Source organism: Populus trichocarpa, chromosome 8, assembly GCF_000002775.5.
Source record: "Populus trichocarpa isolate Nisqually-1 chromosome 8, P.trichocarpa_v4.1, whole genome shotgun sequence".
NCBI lineage: Eukaryota > Viridiplantae > Streptophyta > Magnoliopsida > Malpighiales > Salicaceae > Populus > Populus trichocarpa.
Genome location: NC_037292.2, coordinates 801,654 through 820,756, shown reverse-complemented (window position 1 = coordinate 820,756; position 19,103 = coordinate 801,654). Strand labels below are relative to the sequence as shown.

General features: G+C 36.7%; 4 protein-coding genes and 1 long non-coding RNA gene across 10 annotated transcripts in view; 3 read left to right on the top strand and 2 right to left on the bottom strand.

Moving 5' to 3' along the window:
* Window positions 1-19,103, top strand: part of LOC18101294 (uncharacterized) — a 74,192-nt gene that overhangs the window by 17,868 nt on the left and 37,221 nt on the right. The window lies entirely within an intron of this gene.
* The window catches only part of LOC7486880 (uncharacterized), a 32,966-nt gene continuing 17,123 nt past the window's right edge, over window positions 3,261-19,103 (bottom strand). Inside the window, exons 1-8 of one of the 6 annotated variants that reach the window (XM_052454945.1) lie at window positions 15,356-15,550; window positions 13,131-14,804; window positions 12,854-12,998; window positions 12,624-12,771; window positions 12,279-12,524; window positions 12,038-12,130; window positions 3,546-3,651; window positions 3,261-3,420 (exon numbers count right to left, since the gene is read on the bottom strand). In XM_052454945.1, coding sequence (XP_052310905.1) covers window positions 3,362-3,420; window positions 3,546-3,651; window positions 12,038-12,130; window positions 12,279-12,524; window positions 12,624-12,771; window positions 12,854-12,998; window positions 13,131-14,790 — 2,457 coding nt within the window. In that variant the 5' untranslated portion in view covers window positions 14,791-14,804; window positions 15,356-15,550 and the 3' untranslated portion in view covers window positions 3,261-3,361. The other 5 variants (XM_052454943.1, XM_024607175.2, XM_052454944.1 and 2 more) reach the window with 5 other exon arrangements.
* Window positions 4,231-6,899, bottom strand: LOC18110235 (F-box protein At5g07610). The gene is made up of 2 exons (XM_052454952.1): window positions 5,987-6,899; window positions 4,231-5,471 (listed from the first exon to the last, which is right to left on the bottom strand). The coding sequence occupies exons 1-2, from the start codon at window positions 6,218-6,220 to the stop codon at window positions 5,001-5,003; spliced, it is 705 nt and encodes a 234-aa protein (XP_052310912.1). The 5' UTR covers window positions 6,221-6,899; the 3' UTR covers window positions 4,231-5,000.
* On the top strand, window positions 8,884-10,527 carry LOC7486882 (uncharacterized). Its single transcript, XM_002311894.4, has one exon. It carries the CDS (start codon window positions 9,105-9,107, stop codon window positions 10,311-10,313), a length of 1,209 nt encoding a protein of 402 aa, XP_002311930.2. The 5' UTR covers window positions 8,884-9,104; the 3' UTR covers window positions 10,314-10,527.
* Window positions 16,160-17,534, top strand: LOC18110226 (uncharacterized). Its single transcript, XR_002983368.2, has 3 exons — window positions 16,160-16,350; window positions 16,436-16,586; window positions 17,164-17,534. It is a non-coding gene; the product is annotated as an uncharacterized LOC18110226 (long non-coding RNA).

The window sequence follows — 19,103 nt, the reverse complement described above, 5'->3', positions numbered from 1 at the left end:
CAAAATCGAGTCGGAGAGAAAACTTACATTTGTAGTCTAAACACCACCGTTTTCTGTGGTGCTGCCCCTGCCGCCACCAAGTGGCTCATCATTGACTTCCTCCTTCACTCCAGCCTCACTCGAATCCACTCTCTTCACATTCTCAAAACTATTACCATTATCATTGTTGTCAGTCCTATTATCCTCTTCTTTCACTTTTTCACCAAATCTTCTTCTACTCCTCTTCTCCTTCTCAACAACAGCCCTATCCTCACTACCTCCTCTCTCCTTTCTTTTCTTTCTCTCCAAACAATCTTCATCTACAGTCTCTCTCTCTCTTCTCGCGTTTTCTCTCTCTACTCCCTTCTCTCTCCTCTCTCGCATCATACGACCTCTCTCTCTCCTCACGCCTCGATGAGGAAGACGATTTGTGATCGTGAGATCTCTCTCGCCTATCCACACTCTCTTCTCGTTCGTGAGATCTTTCGCGCTTTGTATCATCGCGCCTGGATGATTTGTGATGCTCGCGTTGGTGAGATTCTCTCTCTGATCCGTGGTGGTGAGAATCGGAGGAGTCTCGATGCTTATCGTCTCTTGATCGGTGTTTGTGGTGGTCACGATCACGGTCGTCACGGGTGTGTATGAAGGAGCGGTCCATTGTAATCTAGGGTTTTGTTAATTGCTATCTGATTTTGTTGCTCTCTGTCTCACACTCTCTTTTTCTTTATCTCGGAGAGATTAAGATTTTCGTGAAGGTAGTGATGGAACGGCTAGGATTATTGTATTTGTATCTATTTATTTATTTTATGAATTCGTAATTTCGTAGAGAAATGAATGGGAGAACTAGGAATATTTAAAAAAACCGGTTCATCGCTAACATTTGAATTGTCCGACTCAATTCACTTGTCAAAATCGAATAATACCGGTATTAATTATAGATTATTTGAAATGATGAATTTTTTGAAATCCCATGTTGTAAAAAAAAGACATGCAATAAAAACAACAAATAAAATTAAAAAAAATAGTAAGAATTGTGCTAGAAGAGTGGTTGTTAGCGTTGTAAAAAAAGGCTATATTTTTATATAAAAAATAACAAAATCAACTTGAGTGGTATTTAATTGGATACCTTCCTAGAAAAATTATAATAATTTAATTTTAATGAGTTTAAATAAAAAAATAATAATAAAAGCATTCACAAATAAAGCTGGTTTTGAAATAGAAAAATACCAATAAAAGCATTCACAAATAGAATTAAATTTGTGATCATGGTTGAGTTTGCTTGTAAAAAATAAATAATACATTATTTGTTTGTCTAAGTTTCAATAATTAAAGATGTGGTTAAAAATTCAGTCAAGTGTTTTTCAAATAAAAATAAATATTTTTCAAATTAGTACCATGTAAAAACACATGATAAACACTATTAAAGTATATAGAAATCAATTTCTCAACTTGAAATAGCACTAAACTGTAAAAAACACACAAAATCAAATAGAAAAATAATATTATTTTCAAGACTTGGTCAATCAATAATTTTTTCTTTTTTTTTCATTTTTCTAACAACTTTTTCTTTTTTTAAAAAATAAAAAATAAGCAAAATAAAATTATAGACCAAAACTAAACAGACAGTAAAAGAATGGAAAAAAAAGTTGGACCAGAAAGTGTCTGATGCGAATTCAATGCTGGTCACAAAGTTTTTACTTGTTTTTTAGTTTGTATTTTTTTTAATTGTCTTTTAAACACAAATTAAAACTATATCTTATTAGATGTTTGTAAGTTTGTAAGGAAATACAATAAAAAAATACTTTTTAAATATTTTTTATTTTAACATATATTTTTTAAATATCAAGATATCAAAATTATAAAAAACAACTAAAAAAATATCAATTTTAATTTTTTTTAAAATAACTTTAAAAAATTAAAAAATATAGTCAAACCACTCCCATACTAACATAATTCGACCCAAAAAAAGTTATAAAGCATGACAAAAACCTCTAAACTTACATACTACCTAAAGATATAATACCCTGCTATCTGGCTCTGCAGTGGCATCCTTCGCCTTGCTCGGAGTAACCCAATGATCATCAGATGATGAAGCAGCTGTCTTTGTTATGCACCGAGGTTATGTCATATGCTCATGCTCATGCTCATTTCCTCTCTTTCTTCATAGAATTATGTCGTGGGAAGGAAGTGCTTCTGGGCATGTCAAGCTACTTTTTCTGGTAATGACCACATTTCTTGAGATGCTTTTCCAATCACCTTTACCAAAGCTACTCAATCCAATCCAAAACAACATGTTACAAAGCCAGTTACAAATATCAGTAGATGACAGTTTAAACATTTAATGGATATGATGAAAGCACATAACATTCACTCATCCATTTCCATCACAACCCACTATTCTCTCTAGAGATCTCTGGGGTTCACCTTCCCTGCCCCATAAGGAGATCGTCTCATTGAGAAGATTCATTTCTCTGATCTTTCCTACTGAGTACTAACTCTGTCCAAAACATCTTCTCTACATCACGGTAACAATACCCTTAAAATCTCAAATTTCTAACAGGCCTACAAACATTTACGCCACCTGAAAAAAACACACCATAGAATTGCATCCTAGCTAGGAAATGAAGGAAAATTAGAAAACTTGCATCCTAGAAAGGAAAAGGATCTTCTACTGCAATAGCCAATAATTACACTGAAAACATCTCTTATAACACGATTAATAGAAGAAAGAAGAGAGAGGGAGAGAAGGAAATGGAATAGCCATATTGTTCCCCAAAACTAATTAAATAGCTCGTCGAAATTATAATCGAAACATACAAAATTGCCCAGCTAAAATAATCTTCTAGTATTTCAAATTGAAGTGATGATATAAAGGTATAGCATCCATTTTCTAAACAGTATAGACATACACTATGAAAGTGCCGCACAAGCCACGTTGACATTCTGTGTACTAGGGTGCGTAGTGGTAGCTTTCACCAAGGAATTAAAGTGAGAGAGAACATGTACTCTATCCTGAAATATTCTAGATAACATTGCAGTTATTGCATCTGAACTGTAGAGGAATCATATTTAACAGCGAAGTGAATATCATATACACCTCTAAGAAGTTAAAAAATCAGTTTTTATTAATACAACATGTGTACTGTAAAGATGAAGTCAAAGAACAAACCAGGTGCGGTAGCTCAATGCTTCAGATGATGTGAAGATACCTCCACTCAAAAAGGTAGAGAACTGATTGCTTTCTTGCTGTACAAGGTGCCACGATTGCCCCGTTACTTGTTGTTAAGAGTGGATAAAAGGATTATATTATACATATGTTAGCATGGAGCAATAAACCTTGTCTGGTGGAAGTAGATGCGACTCAAAGGAGGTCATCAATTGGTCAGGCATTAGAAATTTGATGAAGACGTACGGATCTCTTGATGAAGCACAGACCTGGCCCTGCGGAAGGTATCCATTGTTTGGTGAATAATGAATGCCTGTGAGTGTACAGTGACATATTCATAGGTTTAAGTCTTTAGCATGTGTTTTGAACTCTAGTGAGGTGATTTGGAAGGATCAAATACCTTTTGATGGTGAACTTCCAATTGTTGATTGAGAACAATGGTACGATACATAATGCATCAACGAAACCAATGGTGGTTTGCGTGTAACATCATCAGATTCAGCAACCTGTCGCTTAGGACTGCAGTCTGTCCTCTTTTCAAGAACAACAACTTCAAGTCTGGTAATACCCGGAACCAAGAAAATGATAACACCATCAATGCCCAAAGGTCAGAACATGGCTGCAAAGCGAAGCAGCTTAACTAATGTTCCAAATAGAGATCAGACACGAAGTAACATGGAAAGTGTAACAAAAAGATCATTGATTTCAAGTTAACTAAGACAAAATATGGAGAAAACAAGTAAAACAAGGAAAACCATCTTGGAAAAAGGAGGGGAAGGAAGAAAAACTTGTTGCCTTGGTGATTATTAATTTGAGAAATGAGAACTCTAAAATTGTTGCAAGACAAAACTTATTAAGTATCTTCTCTCTGCCCTAGGAAAAAGAAATTGGAATTCAAGTTCAAAAGCATGAAGCTGTGTGGCTGTAATGGACTGGTTGTTGCCTTGAAATTCAGAAACCCTTACAATCCAACTGCCAATGAAGGAGATCAAGAATCCTTTTAATCTCATAAAATTATTGGTTTGATTCTACTGGACCAAGAACCAATCTTGTAAAACCCTGACCCACCCCTCCACACACACAAATTAACTGAATAACCAAAACTTCTACAGCTTGAATTGTAGGAGACTACGGTAGATAATAATGTTCCATCAATAACATAAATGGTATTAAAAGAAAACGAGGATACAGAAAATATCATCTAGTGAGACAAAAGAATTGGGCTGGCTACTCATGGCTGGCTCAAACTGCAATCCAATTGACCAAAATCTTTCAAATTCACCAGGCATAGTGTGTATGGAAAGACTGAGATCTGCCCCTTAATTATTTGCCTGTCTTTCTTTCTTCTATAAATCAATTCCACCCTTTTGTCTTTGGGATGATAACTGAGCATAGCACCCCGAGTCCCAAAGAAGATAACTTCAGAAGTTGGATGCAAAGCAAAGGGCCTCAAAGCTGAAATTTTACCAAATCTGGCAATAGTAATCCTATCCAGCCGATGCACGTGTTTTCCCAAATAATCAACATTGAAATTGTGAATCAGAGTCCATCTATCATTCTTGCAACGATCCTTAAGCAACCAAAAGTAAAATGCAGTTCCAACAAGATCGGAATAACATAAATGGCGCCTCGATAGCCTAATGCATCCATTGTTATTGGGAGCAAGTCTCTCCTTCTCTGGAAGCTCAATGGCACGAGAATTTCCTCTGTTAAGATCAAAACATAAAGTCGTTTTAAGTCAATCTGTTTTGAGGCAGATTCACGGTACAACACTCCATCCAAGTAAATACAATGCTTGGCCAATTTAGACTTCTTAGATCCATATCCAAAAGGGGTTTCTTGGATAGTCCAACTGCTAGTCTCTGATGAGAACACGCGCAATCTTTGGGGGGGGCTTGGGCTCTGAATAATCAAAGCAAACAACTTTGTAGTGAGGTGATTTGAAAGGATCAAATGCCAGGGCTGCAGAACATATGTTTTCGAGCATAAAATCTCTAGGAATCGCCACACACTGTTTTGTCACAGGATTGCAAACATAGTACTGTGAAATAGAACCCTCAACAAACAAAAGCAAACAATTGCAACAATCAAGGAAATCACCCCGGGCAGGTTCAAAAGGCAACAACGAAGAATAGGACTTGACAAATTCATGTGGTTCCGGTGCAACTGCTGGAGTCATGGCGCAGGGGATATAATCAATGTATGTTTTCCCGCTTCTGACCCTCAACGCATGGTAAATAAAGCCACGAAGAGGTGAAGAGTCTGAGATTTTTGGAACACAAGCATCAGTAATCAGATTGTTCCAACATTTGCAAACACTTTTAAGCATAGTTATTAAACCCGACTCGAGAGTTGACCCGGTTAAAGAACCGGGTCCCGGGTTTTATGGATCAACATTTGCAAACAAGCATTGGCTTTCTGGTAAGGATCTTCAGGCAACAAAGGAGTTTGCTTCCATGTCTCTTCAATGTATTCCAGAATGACTAGTGATTCACAGATGGCCTTACCCAGCTCTCTCTCCTTCGACCAGCTATTAGCAGCAACCAAAGATAGCAGCGTTCCTCATTCTCTCTTCCTCTCCGCTGCTAACAGCAGCTCATTGTAGAGAAGATGAAGAAATAAAAAGGGAAGCCGAAGGACAAAAATCATATTTGAAGAAAAAAACCAGGTTTCGCCCGGGTTCGCTCGGGTCATGGGTTGACCCTCCGGGTCGATCGGGTTTTTCCGGGTTATTGCACCGACCGGTTACTTATGAAACCTGGACCGGTCCAATCATCGGGTCAGCCGGGGTCCCGGTTCAACCCGCCGGTCCGGTCCGAGTTTAACAACTATGCTTTTAAGTCTAATGAGATGCTTGCGATCAGTAACCCGACAGAGGATGTCAACCAGCACATCATCTGGTAAACTTGAACAAAGAAAACGAGCACAGCTGCAGTTCTTGCTCTCACCTGCTTTTCCATCTAAAGAGGTAGCCATCAGTCCCCCTCTGCAAAGGGAAAACAAAAAGGAAGAAGAAATTAGCCCCGTGACTACTCTTACCGTTTCTAACTTATCAGATGCAATTTGGGAATCCATCCTCTTCAGAAATAATTAACATAGTCCTCCTCTTTGCCAAATATATATATATGGTAACTTGTTTCAGAGATTTAAATTAGGGTTTTCATGATTGAAAACAAAAAATGCTGAAAATCACTAAATTAAAAACACTAACATTACCTAACATGGAAAATAAAACAGCAGAATTAATTAAATATACAAAACGATGGTAGAGATAAATAGTTTTCTAAATTAATTAAAGAAACCAAAACCTGATCAGCAGAAAAGAAAACAATAGATAACTCATTGCACTTAATCAATTTGACAAGCAAAGGGAAAACAAGAGGAAAAGAAGAGAAATTAGCCACATCCTGTTTCTGACTTATCAGATGCAATTTGAGAATCCATCCTCTTCAAAAACAATTAACACCGCAAAAAGCCCTCCTCTTTTCCAGAAAAAAAACCAAAAGTATAACTTTTGAGATCAGAAGGTGATAACTTATTTCAGAGATTTAAAATAGGTTTTTCATTCATGATTGAAAACAAAAGCGTGCTGAAAATCACAAAACGATAAACACGATTTTATTAGTAAATAACATTCCCTAACATGGCAAAAACAGCAGAATTAATCGTTTATACAAATCGGCCTGTATAATTAAGGAGATTAATAAAATAAAATGATAACTTATTTTGCCAAAAAAACAAGTTAGGGTTTTCATGTCTACAATCTTGTTTAAACTGTTTTTGAATGCCACCACTGACCACCCCATCTATAGTATTGCTTAGAGATGCTCCGATTACTGGGCCTTCATTTGGGCTCAATTAAAAAAATTAATTATCAGATTTTTGGAACTATCTCGGATATTTTTTTAAAAAATGGAAATAGAAAATTCAGATAATTTTTTAAAATAATCTCATAGAAAATAGGATAAAGGTTTAATTTTTTTTTTAAAAAAAAACCTGAATTTTTCACAACTTAATAAAAAATGACAATAAATTGATTCATAAATTCATAGATAATTTGTTGCTGGATTAGGAAAGAAATAGAATCTATTGGGTTCAGAAGATATTCGAATTATTTTAATCACTATTCAATTTTAGAAGATATTCGAATTATTAGAATGTATTGGGTTCAGAAGATATTTCATGGCATGGAAAGCATGATTGGTTTATTAACTATAGAAATTAATACTTCTTAATAAACCAACTTCCTAATACTTTTTTTTTTATTTAGATTTGAATGTACTATATATAAAAAAAAACTTAGCAATATATTTTAATCACTATTCAATTTTCAATGGTTTTAAAATGATATTGTAGATTTTTATGATGATGTTACTACTTTTTTTAATTGCTATGTACCTACTATAAAAACAATCTCATTGATATTTAATTAAGAAAATACTCTTAAAATTTTATTTTAATATCATGATGGGTTTTAATTTGTTTACAAAAATAATATTTGCAGTTAAAAATGCACTTTTTCACCAAAACAATTTGAGAGATGCATTGATAAAAAAAAAAGTTTAGATTGAAGAAATATATTTTTCTATTTATTTTAAACAATTTGAATATCTAAATAAAACCTCTATTTCTATTGTCATTGTCTTTTATTATAAAAAAATATGATGTTATTTTTAAAAATATCGTTACTTTTTTATGTTTATATTACTAATTGCTTTATAGATTATTATGTATTAATCTGATATATAGAATGTCTATGCTAGTTAATTTGCTCACTAATTAATATTGAATAAAAATAGAATACATACGTATAATTTTTATATTTTCCATCATGAATTGTTTATATATATTTTTTCAAAATCACTGTTCTCATCTTTTATGCTACTGTGGATAGATGTTTGATTTATGTATTTTTAATTGAAGTTCGCTTTCACGGTTATGGTGAGTTTTTGGCTCAAGAACAATATATAATCCAATAAAAACTTATTCAAAATGATTTTCTTAATTTGTAAAGTAACAGCGACAGTCCACGTATTTAATATGGTTTTGTAAACTTATTCAAAACCATATTTTCTCGATTGATCGCTTTACAAAATGTAAAGTAACAGAGACAGTCCACGTATATTGTTCAAAGGAATCTCTCGAGGGCCATGCACATGCACGAAACATGACTGACGATACGACCCGCCAAATCCTTTTCAACGTGAGGAGGCATTAATGGTCCCAAACAAGTTGTTGAATATTCCGACTTTCCATGATTTTTTCTTCTCTCTGAGAAAAATATCGGTAATTATGGTTGTTTTTTAAATATTTTTTATTTTAAAAAAATATTATTATATTTTTCACATTAGTGTATTAAAATAATCTGAAAATATAAAAAAATCAATTTAAAATAGAAAAAAATAAAAAAATTTAATTTTTTTTAAAAAGACTTTTAAAACGTAAAAATAGGATCTTCTAAATCCTTTTTTTTTTTTTTTCCTGGCTTAAGTTTTACGAATCATAAACATGCAAGAAGTATGAGAGACTTTTGTAATTTCATTTTGAAAAAGGAAGGTGGGAAAGGCAGACAAAGAATTATGGATATACTCAAGTAAAGGCCAAAGGGCAGCTGGGCCCCAAATCATGACCGTTACCCAATAAAATCACCACCACACTCAACTTCCTGATGACGGTAGGTTGTAGATACCCTAATTCTAGTCCTACCTCATGGGATCTATCCCTTCTGTCCCCACAACTTTTTTTTTTTAAAAAAAAGATTTTAAAGCCATAAACAGCTTTATAGCCGTTGAGGATGAAATCCACTCCGTCTTTGTCAAAGAGAACAAAAAGGTGAAAAATTTGTCTCAATCCCTGCCCTAATCTTGTCACCTAAACCTTCTTTACTCGGTTTCAAATCTTCTTCTGCTTTCTTCTCCACATCAAATCTTGAATAGCCAAGTCTAGAGGGGCTGAAAAGATGAAAGGAATAATGAAAGGGAAGTTGATGAAGAAGCTGTTGTCAATGAAGCCAACAGGGTACTTGAAGGAAACTAGAGTTCTCCACGTGAATGCAGCAGATGGGTTCATTGAGACATTGATAACGAAGCCTAGTCTCGAAGCGCAGGCTCAGGCTGAAACACCAGAGTTTGTGGTACCCAAAGAAGTGGAAAAAGAAAAGGTTAAAGATTGTAGCTTTGTTGCTGATCAAGAACCTGATGTTATTGATGTAAATGAGCTTATGAAAGATCTTGAAGAAGAGAAAGAAGGGGAGGGGGAGGAAATGGAAATGGAGGTTGATGAAGACAAGGAAAATGTTAGGCCAGTAGTGAAGGCAAGAGTGGGTCTTTTTGGGGTTAAAGATAAGGTGGAGTCAAAAGGGTCTCAATTTAGGCAAATCCCTTTGTCAGAGATTGATATCTCATCTTTCCAGCGACTGGATTTGAATTCTGATGGCCTTTTTTACCCGAATTTATTGACTGCCTTTGAAAAAGCAGCGAAAGAGCACATGGGAGTGAGTGAAGAAGAGAGAAGAGAAAGTATTGACGGGGAGAATCTTGAAAGAATAAGGGAAGCAGAAACACAGGCAAGAACTCAGCAAGAAAATCTTGAAAAGAGCCGAGAAGCAGAGAGGAATCTTGAAGACAAGGAAGAAGAGCCACCCCTAAAAGCTCGTCGAATCGAAGACGATGATGATACAGGTGACCCTATATTAGGCTTCCCAGAGAAGTGTCCACCAGGAGGCAGTGACTCAGTAATTCTCTACACAACAACACTTAGAGGGATAAGAAAAACTTTTGAGGATTGTAACAGCATTCGCTTTCTTTTAGAGAGTTTTCAGGTACTTTTTTTTGAGAGAGATGTGTCAATGCACATGGAGTTTAAGGAGGAGTTATGGAGGATTTTGGATGGCAAGGTGAACCCTCCAAGGCTTTTCATCAAGGGGAGATATATAGGAGGATCTGAGGAGGTTTTGGGTTTGCACGAGCAAGGCTGGTTTAGAGTGCTCTTTGAAGGGATCCCAATTGACAGATTCATTGGCTCACCATGTGAAGGATGTGCTGGTGTTAGGTTTGTTCTCTGTTTCAATTGCAGTGGCTGCCATAAGGTTGTCGCCGAAAATGGGTTGTCAAATATATGCCAGGATTGTAATGAGAATGGTCTGATAACCTGTCCCCTTTGCTGTTGAAGATAATTGTATTGAATTTGTCCCTTGTGTATCACTTAAATATTTTTTTCATTATCTTTCAAGGCTTGTTTGGAGGATTCTTTCCTATACTTTCTGTAATGCCCGTGGAAGAATATGGAATCTTTGGGTGTTTTAATGTACTAGTTTGTGAATTGGAACCAGTTTTTCCATATTCACCCCTGTACAATAATAAGAGAATACGCATATTATACCTTTCTAAGAAGCTTATAATCATTTTCTTGTCAGCATTCTTTGTGAAACATGGGTATCTTGATGAACTACTATAGTTAGCAACTGAGCCATTTAGATGTCATAAGCATAAAAGTTTTGAGTTTATTTCTCACCCCATTTTCAAGCATCAAAACCAAGCTGTCAAGAAAAGCAGCTCCATGAGTTAACACTTTGATGATGTGCCAAGACTGTTCTTTAGATCATGATCATCAAGTGAAATGGATCTTTTGGATTACATCCATTACATAACCTGGCAAGAAACTCTGCACTTTATATTGAGAAAGAGATAAAGGTCAAACTAATATTCTTCCCGCCTAGCATTCAAAGCATAAATCAGATTGGTGCTCTTGGCCATATATTAAATGCCTCCCAAGCTTTTTCAACGGGCCAGATAGGAAAGGCATGATGCACCGTATGCAAGCCAACTCTAGGTAATTAAGACTTCTCACATGCTCATGTCCTGCGCTCTCTCTTCAATTATCTGACAAAGACATGTAAGAGCTCACACAACACACATCAAATGCACCATCCAAAACGCCAGCAGCAACAAAGGACAGTTTCCACGACCAGAACCATGTGGAATACGCACAAATTCCAGCATTCAGCATCTAACGCCAGCACACACCCTCCAAAATCTCTCAAGCACTACCAATTCGGTGCTCAGTTGTTTCACCACCATTTTCTGTCCACATGCCTTTACCCGAACTGATGTCTCACTGCAACCAATCAAGTGATGCCACAAATTTTGACACCAACTGCAACATAGCAATAGCCTTGGGACTGACTTGAAATTCACTTCCAAGATGAACCTTACACTGTTAGCTTCTCAACTATTCCAAAGACTACTCTTTCCTCGAGCTTTTAAGAGGAAGCATTATGAGCCTGGAGACGTATTTAATTAAATGGTGTTGAAAGTTGCATCAGTTCACAGTTGAAGAAAGATATCCTATAACATAATCTAACAGATAAGAACACCAAGTAAACACAGGCAGGCAGGCAGGTAGCAAGAGAACTTGACAAGTCCTTTGCTTGTGCATCTGACACAATGTTATATAAATCCAAAATCAGCACTTCCAGAAACTGGAAAAGCAATATGTCTTGTATTATAAATGTCGGCTGAAAATAAATATGAAGTAATGCTGGTAAAAGTAGCCCTGCCCTTGACCAAGCCAAAAGTTTTCATCTTAGCATTCCTTCAAACAATGCGAAATTCTAATTCAGCAATGCAGCACTAGCTGGACTTTATTATTAAACTACAAAAACCTTCACCAAAAGGAAAAGAAGGTAAATGAAATGTGCACCTCAATAGTTCACAGTCTTGCGTTTATTCCATTCCAGTTTGATGGGTCTCTAAGAGATGAAGCAGAACTTCCTTCACCCCCAATGCCTTTTGATGGTGCACTTCCACTAGTTGATTGAGAACAAAGGTACGATACTGACTGCAGCCATGAAACTAATGTTGGCTTGCGTGTAACATCATCAGACTCAGCAACCTGTGCATATAACTCATTTAGAACCACATTCTGTCCTTCTTTTGGTAACTCAACAAGTAGCTGCGCCAACAACTTCATCAAGTCTGGCAGTACCTGAAACCAAGAAAACGATAACATCATCAATGCCCAAAGGTCAGAACATGGATGCACAGCGAAGCACACTACTTAATTTAACAAATGTTCTAAATTGATATCGGACACAAAGGAACATGGAAAGTGTAATGAAAAGACCACCACTTACTTGTATATCAACAAGGGAAATAAGCCGTAAAAGCAATTCTAAGATTTTCTTACAAGGCTCTGATTCCCCTTCCCAATTTTTCCACATATCAGGCTTTTGGGTGGCAATATCAGTGCAGAGCTTGCTTGCTTTTTCAACGAGACTGTTGATACAATAAAATGTGGCTGGACTTCCAGCAGGAAGATTTCGAACCAAGGCTGCAACTCCAGAAGCCATACCCTCAAAAGGAGTGATACCAGGAAATCCCTACATTCATACAAAAGGAAAAATCTAGAGCCTTGGTTTTCTTTAACAACGAAATCATGTTCATGTTTAACCAATTTGGTGTTTAACTGCTTAACATACTGCTAAAGATCTCTGCATGTAGTAGAAAACAAGTTGCTCCTTCAGTAATGATCTTTCATTCTCATTAGAGTCCTTCCCCGAGGATATGAATGCGGCAAACATAGAATGTGAAGCTCGAGCTACTTTTCCATTTGGATGTCCCATATATCTAATCGCAATTGTCATAAGGAACACACTACATAAGAAACGAGCTCCCTAATGAATCTAATTAGTTGTTAAATGTAGGATACAAGAACATTGTTGGAGCGACAACTCTGCTAAAAACAGATCCAGGCAAACGTTCAATGCAAGTCGGAATAACCCGCAGGTAAAACAAAATGCGGGCGGTCTGCACTTCATCCTTGAACCATATGTAGTCCACTTTCTGCTGGAATTCTACAAAGACATTAAGAGAAAATTGCAAATCTTGTGAACAAGCAACAATGTTTTGAGTGAAATGAGTAGAACCATTATGAGACCTAATTTATCATGTTAAAAGATTGAAATGAAAATTCAAAGAACACATACCTTGAGGATTTGGCAGATCAACATAAGTGGGCATAGACTCTACAAATGAGACACATGCAGTCTCATTCTCCTGTGCACTCACAACAACCCCTCGTATTGTATCCATATATTCTGACAAACGCATACGCCGGAAATACTCTAAACAGGAGAATGAAACTAGTATCAAGACAGATGTCTCCATCTGACTTTCAGTTGAGAATTTTGAATTCAGTTTCTGCTTTGTAACAGCCAATGCAAACACCACGACCATAAGGAAAGCAGACTCAGCAATTTTCTCTACATCTTCAAGCAACTCATCTGCTTTCCCATGTAGCAAGAAAGCCACCTTCCGATGCCCTGAGTAGAGTTCTTGGCAGAATCGCCATATCATATTTTCCACTATCATCTTGTTCTCGTCGTCTGCTGAAATGTATTGACTGCAGAAAACACTGCTAATTGCCCCTGCTTCCTTAAAAGTGACACTGCTTAGATGTTCTTTAATCTTGCCAGGCTCAAGTCCCCCTGAACTTCCATGTGTTGACTCAAGAATCCTTGCATGTAGACGCCGCAAAGGAAATATCTCAGTTAATAATGCTGAAGCAAGGGATAGAAGCAGAGGAGGCCGGGAAGACACTGAACCACTTCGAGCCAAAGCTAATGAAATGCACTGAAGCAATATACTGGTTGCATAATCATCACCTGAATTATCATAGTCTCTACTTTTAGAAATAAAATATTGTGCCACTGACTCAATCCTATTTTCTGCAGAAATCCTTAGGCTGGAAAGGATCTGCAATCCCTGTTGACTTGGTGCAGATCTATTCAATGCTCTCAGAACACCAGCAGCAGCCATGACAACAGCAAATGGAACATGGTCTTTCCTCGAAGTGTCTAAAGTCTCTTTAGAAAATATTTGCAATTTATCTTGTGAACGTGACTTGATGAAACTAGACATTACCCATTCAACCAAATGTAAAATCATGAGCCCATGAGAAACACTACCAGGCGGTCCATCTTCCCTTCCCCAGATCCCCAGCAATGCATTCAAAGTTCTAGCATAATAAACAATCACAGAAGAACATAGAGCATACCCAATACCTGCAAGAACATCTGGAATGAGGCCACCAAATGGACTAACCAGTCTGTATTCATCCTCCAATAACCTACAGAGCAACTCCAAGCAGACTGTTTTAGAGGATTCTGAAACAGAAGGCACAGAAGAAAAGGCACCCAGTAGCAGTACACCCTCTGAGAAAAACTCAGGGCTCTTCTTAGAACCCAATTCAGTAGCTAAAAGGTGAGACAGTGTCTCCACAGCCGAATCAATGAGTGCAGAAGACGGTCTAAAGGACTTTCTGACCCAGATATAAAGAAGCCGGAGAAGGAGAGGATATGCCTCAAGAGGAATGACGAGGTTTGTGGAGGATAAAATTGAAACTAGAAGCTTCGCTTGGGGTTCAGCGACATGAAGGGATGTGCGAGCATCAAGAAGAATTTTCAAAGACTGAAAGTGATGGGGCTCAAATGATTGGTGTTGATGGCAGTCTCTAAGCTCAGCCCATGCTTGAATGATGGCACGGGCAGACGATGAAGAAGATTGGTCTGCAGAAGTGTTGCTGCTGCTACCACTACTGATCCTCAGCCATTCTTCAAGGAAAAGTGTGTTAGTCTGTCTGGCCATCTCACTATTCCAAACTGCAAAAACCAGTTAAGTAACCCTTATTCAGATACACAAACCAAAGTCAACACCCTTTTGACATTGCCTATCTATATATCTATGCAAAAACAACAGGGCGTTAAGTTAACCTAAATCCATCAAAACCCTGTTTAAGACATGTGAAAATGGCCACAAAATGCACTAATTAGTATGTTTAGGACCTATTAGACCAACATGCTCTAACATACAAGAACCCACCATCAAAACTTAATATCCAAGTGAAAAACTTCCAATGGAAGCTACCAATTCGCTTCCAACATCAAATTTGAACAGCAGAAAACCATGTAGGAGCACACGTGTGAAAAAGAAGTGATCTTTAAACAACAGTCCAAAACCCATCAAAATATTTGCTTCAAAGTTAAAATAACAAAACCGACAATGAAAATACATGAAAAAAGAAATGAACTTTAAACAAAATCAATTTCAGAATCAATCAAGATCATTGACTTCAAGTTAACTGAGACAATATATGGAGAATAAAAGCAAAACAAGGAAAACCTATCTTGGAAAAAGAAGAAAAAAATGTTACCTTGGCGTTTCTTAATTTGAGAAACGAGTGCTCAAAATTGTTGAAAGACAAAACCCATTAAGTATCTTCTCTCTGTCTTCAGAAAAAGAAACTGGAATTCAAGTTCAAGAGCATGAAGCTGTGTGGTTTTAATGGACTGGTTGTTGCCTTCAAAGTCAGGAATCCTTACAATCCCAACTCCCAATGAAGGGAAAACGTCGCGTGTATAATGAGTGGTGGTAAACTTTAATTTCATCCCTGTATACTTAACGGTATCTTAATTATATCCTTTTATTTTAAGTTATTTCAATGTTACTCCTATAGTAAACAAAAGGTTTCAATTCACGCTTTGACTAGTCAATAACTCGTAAAAAGTTCACATTTTTCTTATTTATCTCTCAATTTTCCCTCCTGTTAAGTCCTTTTAAATTTTGTAATACATCACAAAAAAATAAAAATAAATAAAAATTGGGCTAATGTTTTGTTAGAGGCAACAACATTTAGATTTTTAAGAGGTACGGGGGTAATATTAAAAACCTTTGAACGTAAGGGGTGGAACCTGGAAGTGTAACATTTGATGTTAGGGGTAAAGGTGTAATTAGCCCTTAACCAAACCAGCAGGCTGCAGTTCCATTCCATTATGGCTCAAAGGCCTATAGAGAGATGGAGTAAGTGGCCCAGATAAAAGCCAGTTCACCCCTAATTAAGCCGGACTCTCCCATGGGATTAATTTATTTATATATTTTAAAATTTTATTTTTAACAATTTGTTTTTAAAAAAACTTATTATATAAAATTTAATTTCGCTTACACAGTTTAGCAGCAGTGCCTGGCCATAGTAGTATAGTGCCATAGTAGTATAGTACTGAGTAACCCTTCTCTTCTGTTTTTGTGCTCTCAAATAAGTAGTTATCGTCTCCAAAACAGCCTCACCACTCCCCCTGCTCGCATTAATATCCCTTCCAAACCCCAACCCTGCTGCTCCACATCTCCTTCATCCCTCTCAAACAACTCCAGGTTTTGTCTTCTTACAAGTATTATGAGAAGAAGTGTCCTCCTCGTTCAGCACTTAGATTCGTTGTACACTTCTTCTTTTTTGCAGGGTTTTCTGTTGCGGTTATAGTTTCAGGAATCAAGTGAAGAAAATGGAGGAGGGTCATCATGATCTTTCAAAGGTTACAGTGGCTGGTGATCCTCAGTTACTCCAAAACAAAGTTAATGCAGTTTTTTTGGCTGGTCCTGCTAAACTTCAGGTCTTTCTTTTCTTTATCTTGTAATCTTTTTTCGGGTTCCTTTGTGTTAGTATCTTGATTTTTGAGTTTAATAAAGAACCCCTTTTTGGGTTTCTTGATTTTGTTTATTGGAATCAAGAGATTTTTTTGTCATGGTGATGTGATGATGATTTATGTTTTTCTCTTAATAATCGACAAAGACGGTCTTTTAATAATTTTTTGCTGTTAATGACCTTAAATTTGATGGAACATTAACCAAATATTTTGTGAATGGTCGTCGAGGGCAAAGTATGTAACTGTCTTAATTATTGTTCCTCAGTTTGTGTGAGTGAAAAACTGTAAGAAAGTTTGGTTTTTTGAGTTTCGTGTGATGGAAATTTGTAGGCAGTCACGGAATTTTGAGGCAGGGAAATGCAGACTATGATAATAAAAGACAGGCATTGTACGAATATTATCAAATCTTGCAGGAGGATCTCTTACTTGTAATAAGAGGCTGGGGAGAGACTAGAGAGAGTGATGCAGAGAGATAATTTATGAAAAACTGCCCCCTCATTTATGGTGGCTACTGCAAATTTTGATGTAAATTTGTTTCTTGCAGGATGATGCACCCATGTGGGGGGTAGTCAAGCTTGTTTCCCAGATGTGCTCAACAGTCAACTGAAGGGGCTTGCTTTCTATATCAACAAATTCTTTAGCTCATCCCTGGCTTTGACCAAGTGGAGATGTGAACTAGACTTAACCCTAACTCATGATATTCTTTCTTCTCAATGTGCCATTCAAAGTAAGTCATGGATTATCATTTCCCAGAGCAAGGATGCTGGCAAAAGATGCTCATTATTTTGCTAGAATGGTCAGGATTCAAGATAAAATATTTGTAGTTTCATTGGATCCGAAAGCAATTAGATCTTGTATGATGCTAAGAATCTACGTATTCAAGACCGATGGTTATTCATGCCATCCTTTATTCAAGTCCAGTTTATCTTCTCCTTTATCATGTTCATGGCAAGCATTCATTTCCTGCACTTCCATCTTGTTCCTCCAACTGCCAGTTTCATATCCCAGGTGAGCAATGCGGCCCCAACCCATTGAATGTGGGTAGTGAAAGATATTCTGCTATTTATACTTAAGTTCCCCCAGGAAGTGACTATACTTCGCTGTCAGTCTCAGGTTAAATTTTCTATACTACAGGAATACCAAGGATCTACCAGATAAGTTAGAAATCGTATCTTGAAGGTCATGAAGATTTTCTCTATTCCAGTCAGGACTAGCTTATAGGTTGGAAACCATCACCTCCAGTCCAGTGTTAAAATATGCATACCTATCTCATTTTGAATGTTGTAGTTGCCTTAAAATCCAATGGAAAGCAAATAAATCGCAGATGCAAGTGAAAAGTCCCAAGCCCTAATTAACTTTGAAGGGAAATTTGAAGGCCAGAAGGCTCAGTTCCCATGTGATGATGGGAGTTCAATTGTTTTGTTCCCATTCACTGAAACTGAAATAAATGAACCAGTCAACAGCGTGCCTTTCAATGCCACAACACAGGAAGTAGAAAAGGTTTTAGATAAACAAAAACTTTACCAAGGAACAAAGTTATAAATCTTTTGTTATTTTCTATGCATTCATCAAAATTTGTCAAGAAATTTGACTGTCAATGGCACACCATTTCCAGAGAGAATTAAATACAAAATGAATCCTCAAGTTCCCAGAGTGCACTATGTAAGCACCATCCTTTTCTTGTTTTGGAACATCAAAGAGATAGTAGACTCTAAATCTCGCACTGTTAAAAAGCTATTGGTCTGATACAAGGACAAAATGTCTGGCACCAATAAGTCATCGGGCTTAACTGCTGGTGGTGGTGATGCTAGCAAAGCTCTTTCCAGTGGTGCTACTAGCCCTGTTTCGGTCATTGGCTCAATAAAAGATGCGACCATGAAAGCTCCTGGTTAAGATGTTCGCATATCTAGGGATGCTTTCGAGAAAAACCCTGCTGGGTATTTTCATGACCGGCACAAGAAGTAGAAGATGAAAGAATAAATAAAATGTTGCTTTAGTTGTACTTTCTTTGAATGCTAATGAAATTTAAAATGCTGCACTAGCAGCAGTTATTTCTGGTGCCTAACCTCTCTCTTTAACTATTCTTTATGAGCATTTGAAGGTTAATTTCAGCAATCATTATGTTTACATTGCTTAGCTTAACTAATTGTTCGTCAATGGGGAAAAAATAGAAAAAAATAGAATTGAAGAAGGCCAACGATAATTGATGCCATCCTTTTTTTAGCCAAGCCTGACTGACTTTATCAATATTCTTATTTCTTACCAGGCACACATTACAAAAAAATAATATCAGTTTAAAGAATTACCAGTAAATTGTTTTTATTTGGCAATGAAAACTGAGTGAATGAAAACCAGAAATAATGACAAGACAGGTATTTACATTTCATGCTGTAAGGGCAAACTGAAATTCTGCCAAGAACATGGTACAGAAGAATTGAAACAGTTCTCATGGCACACGTTTTCACGAATGAAAACTAGTCAAAG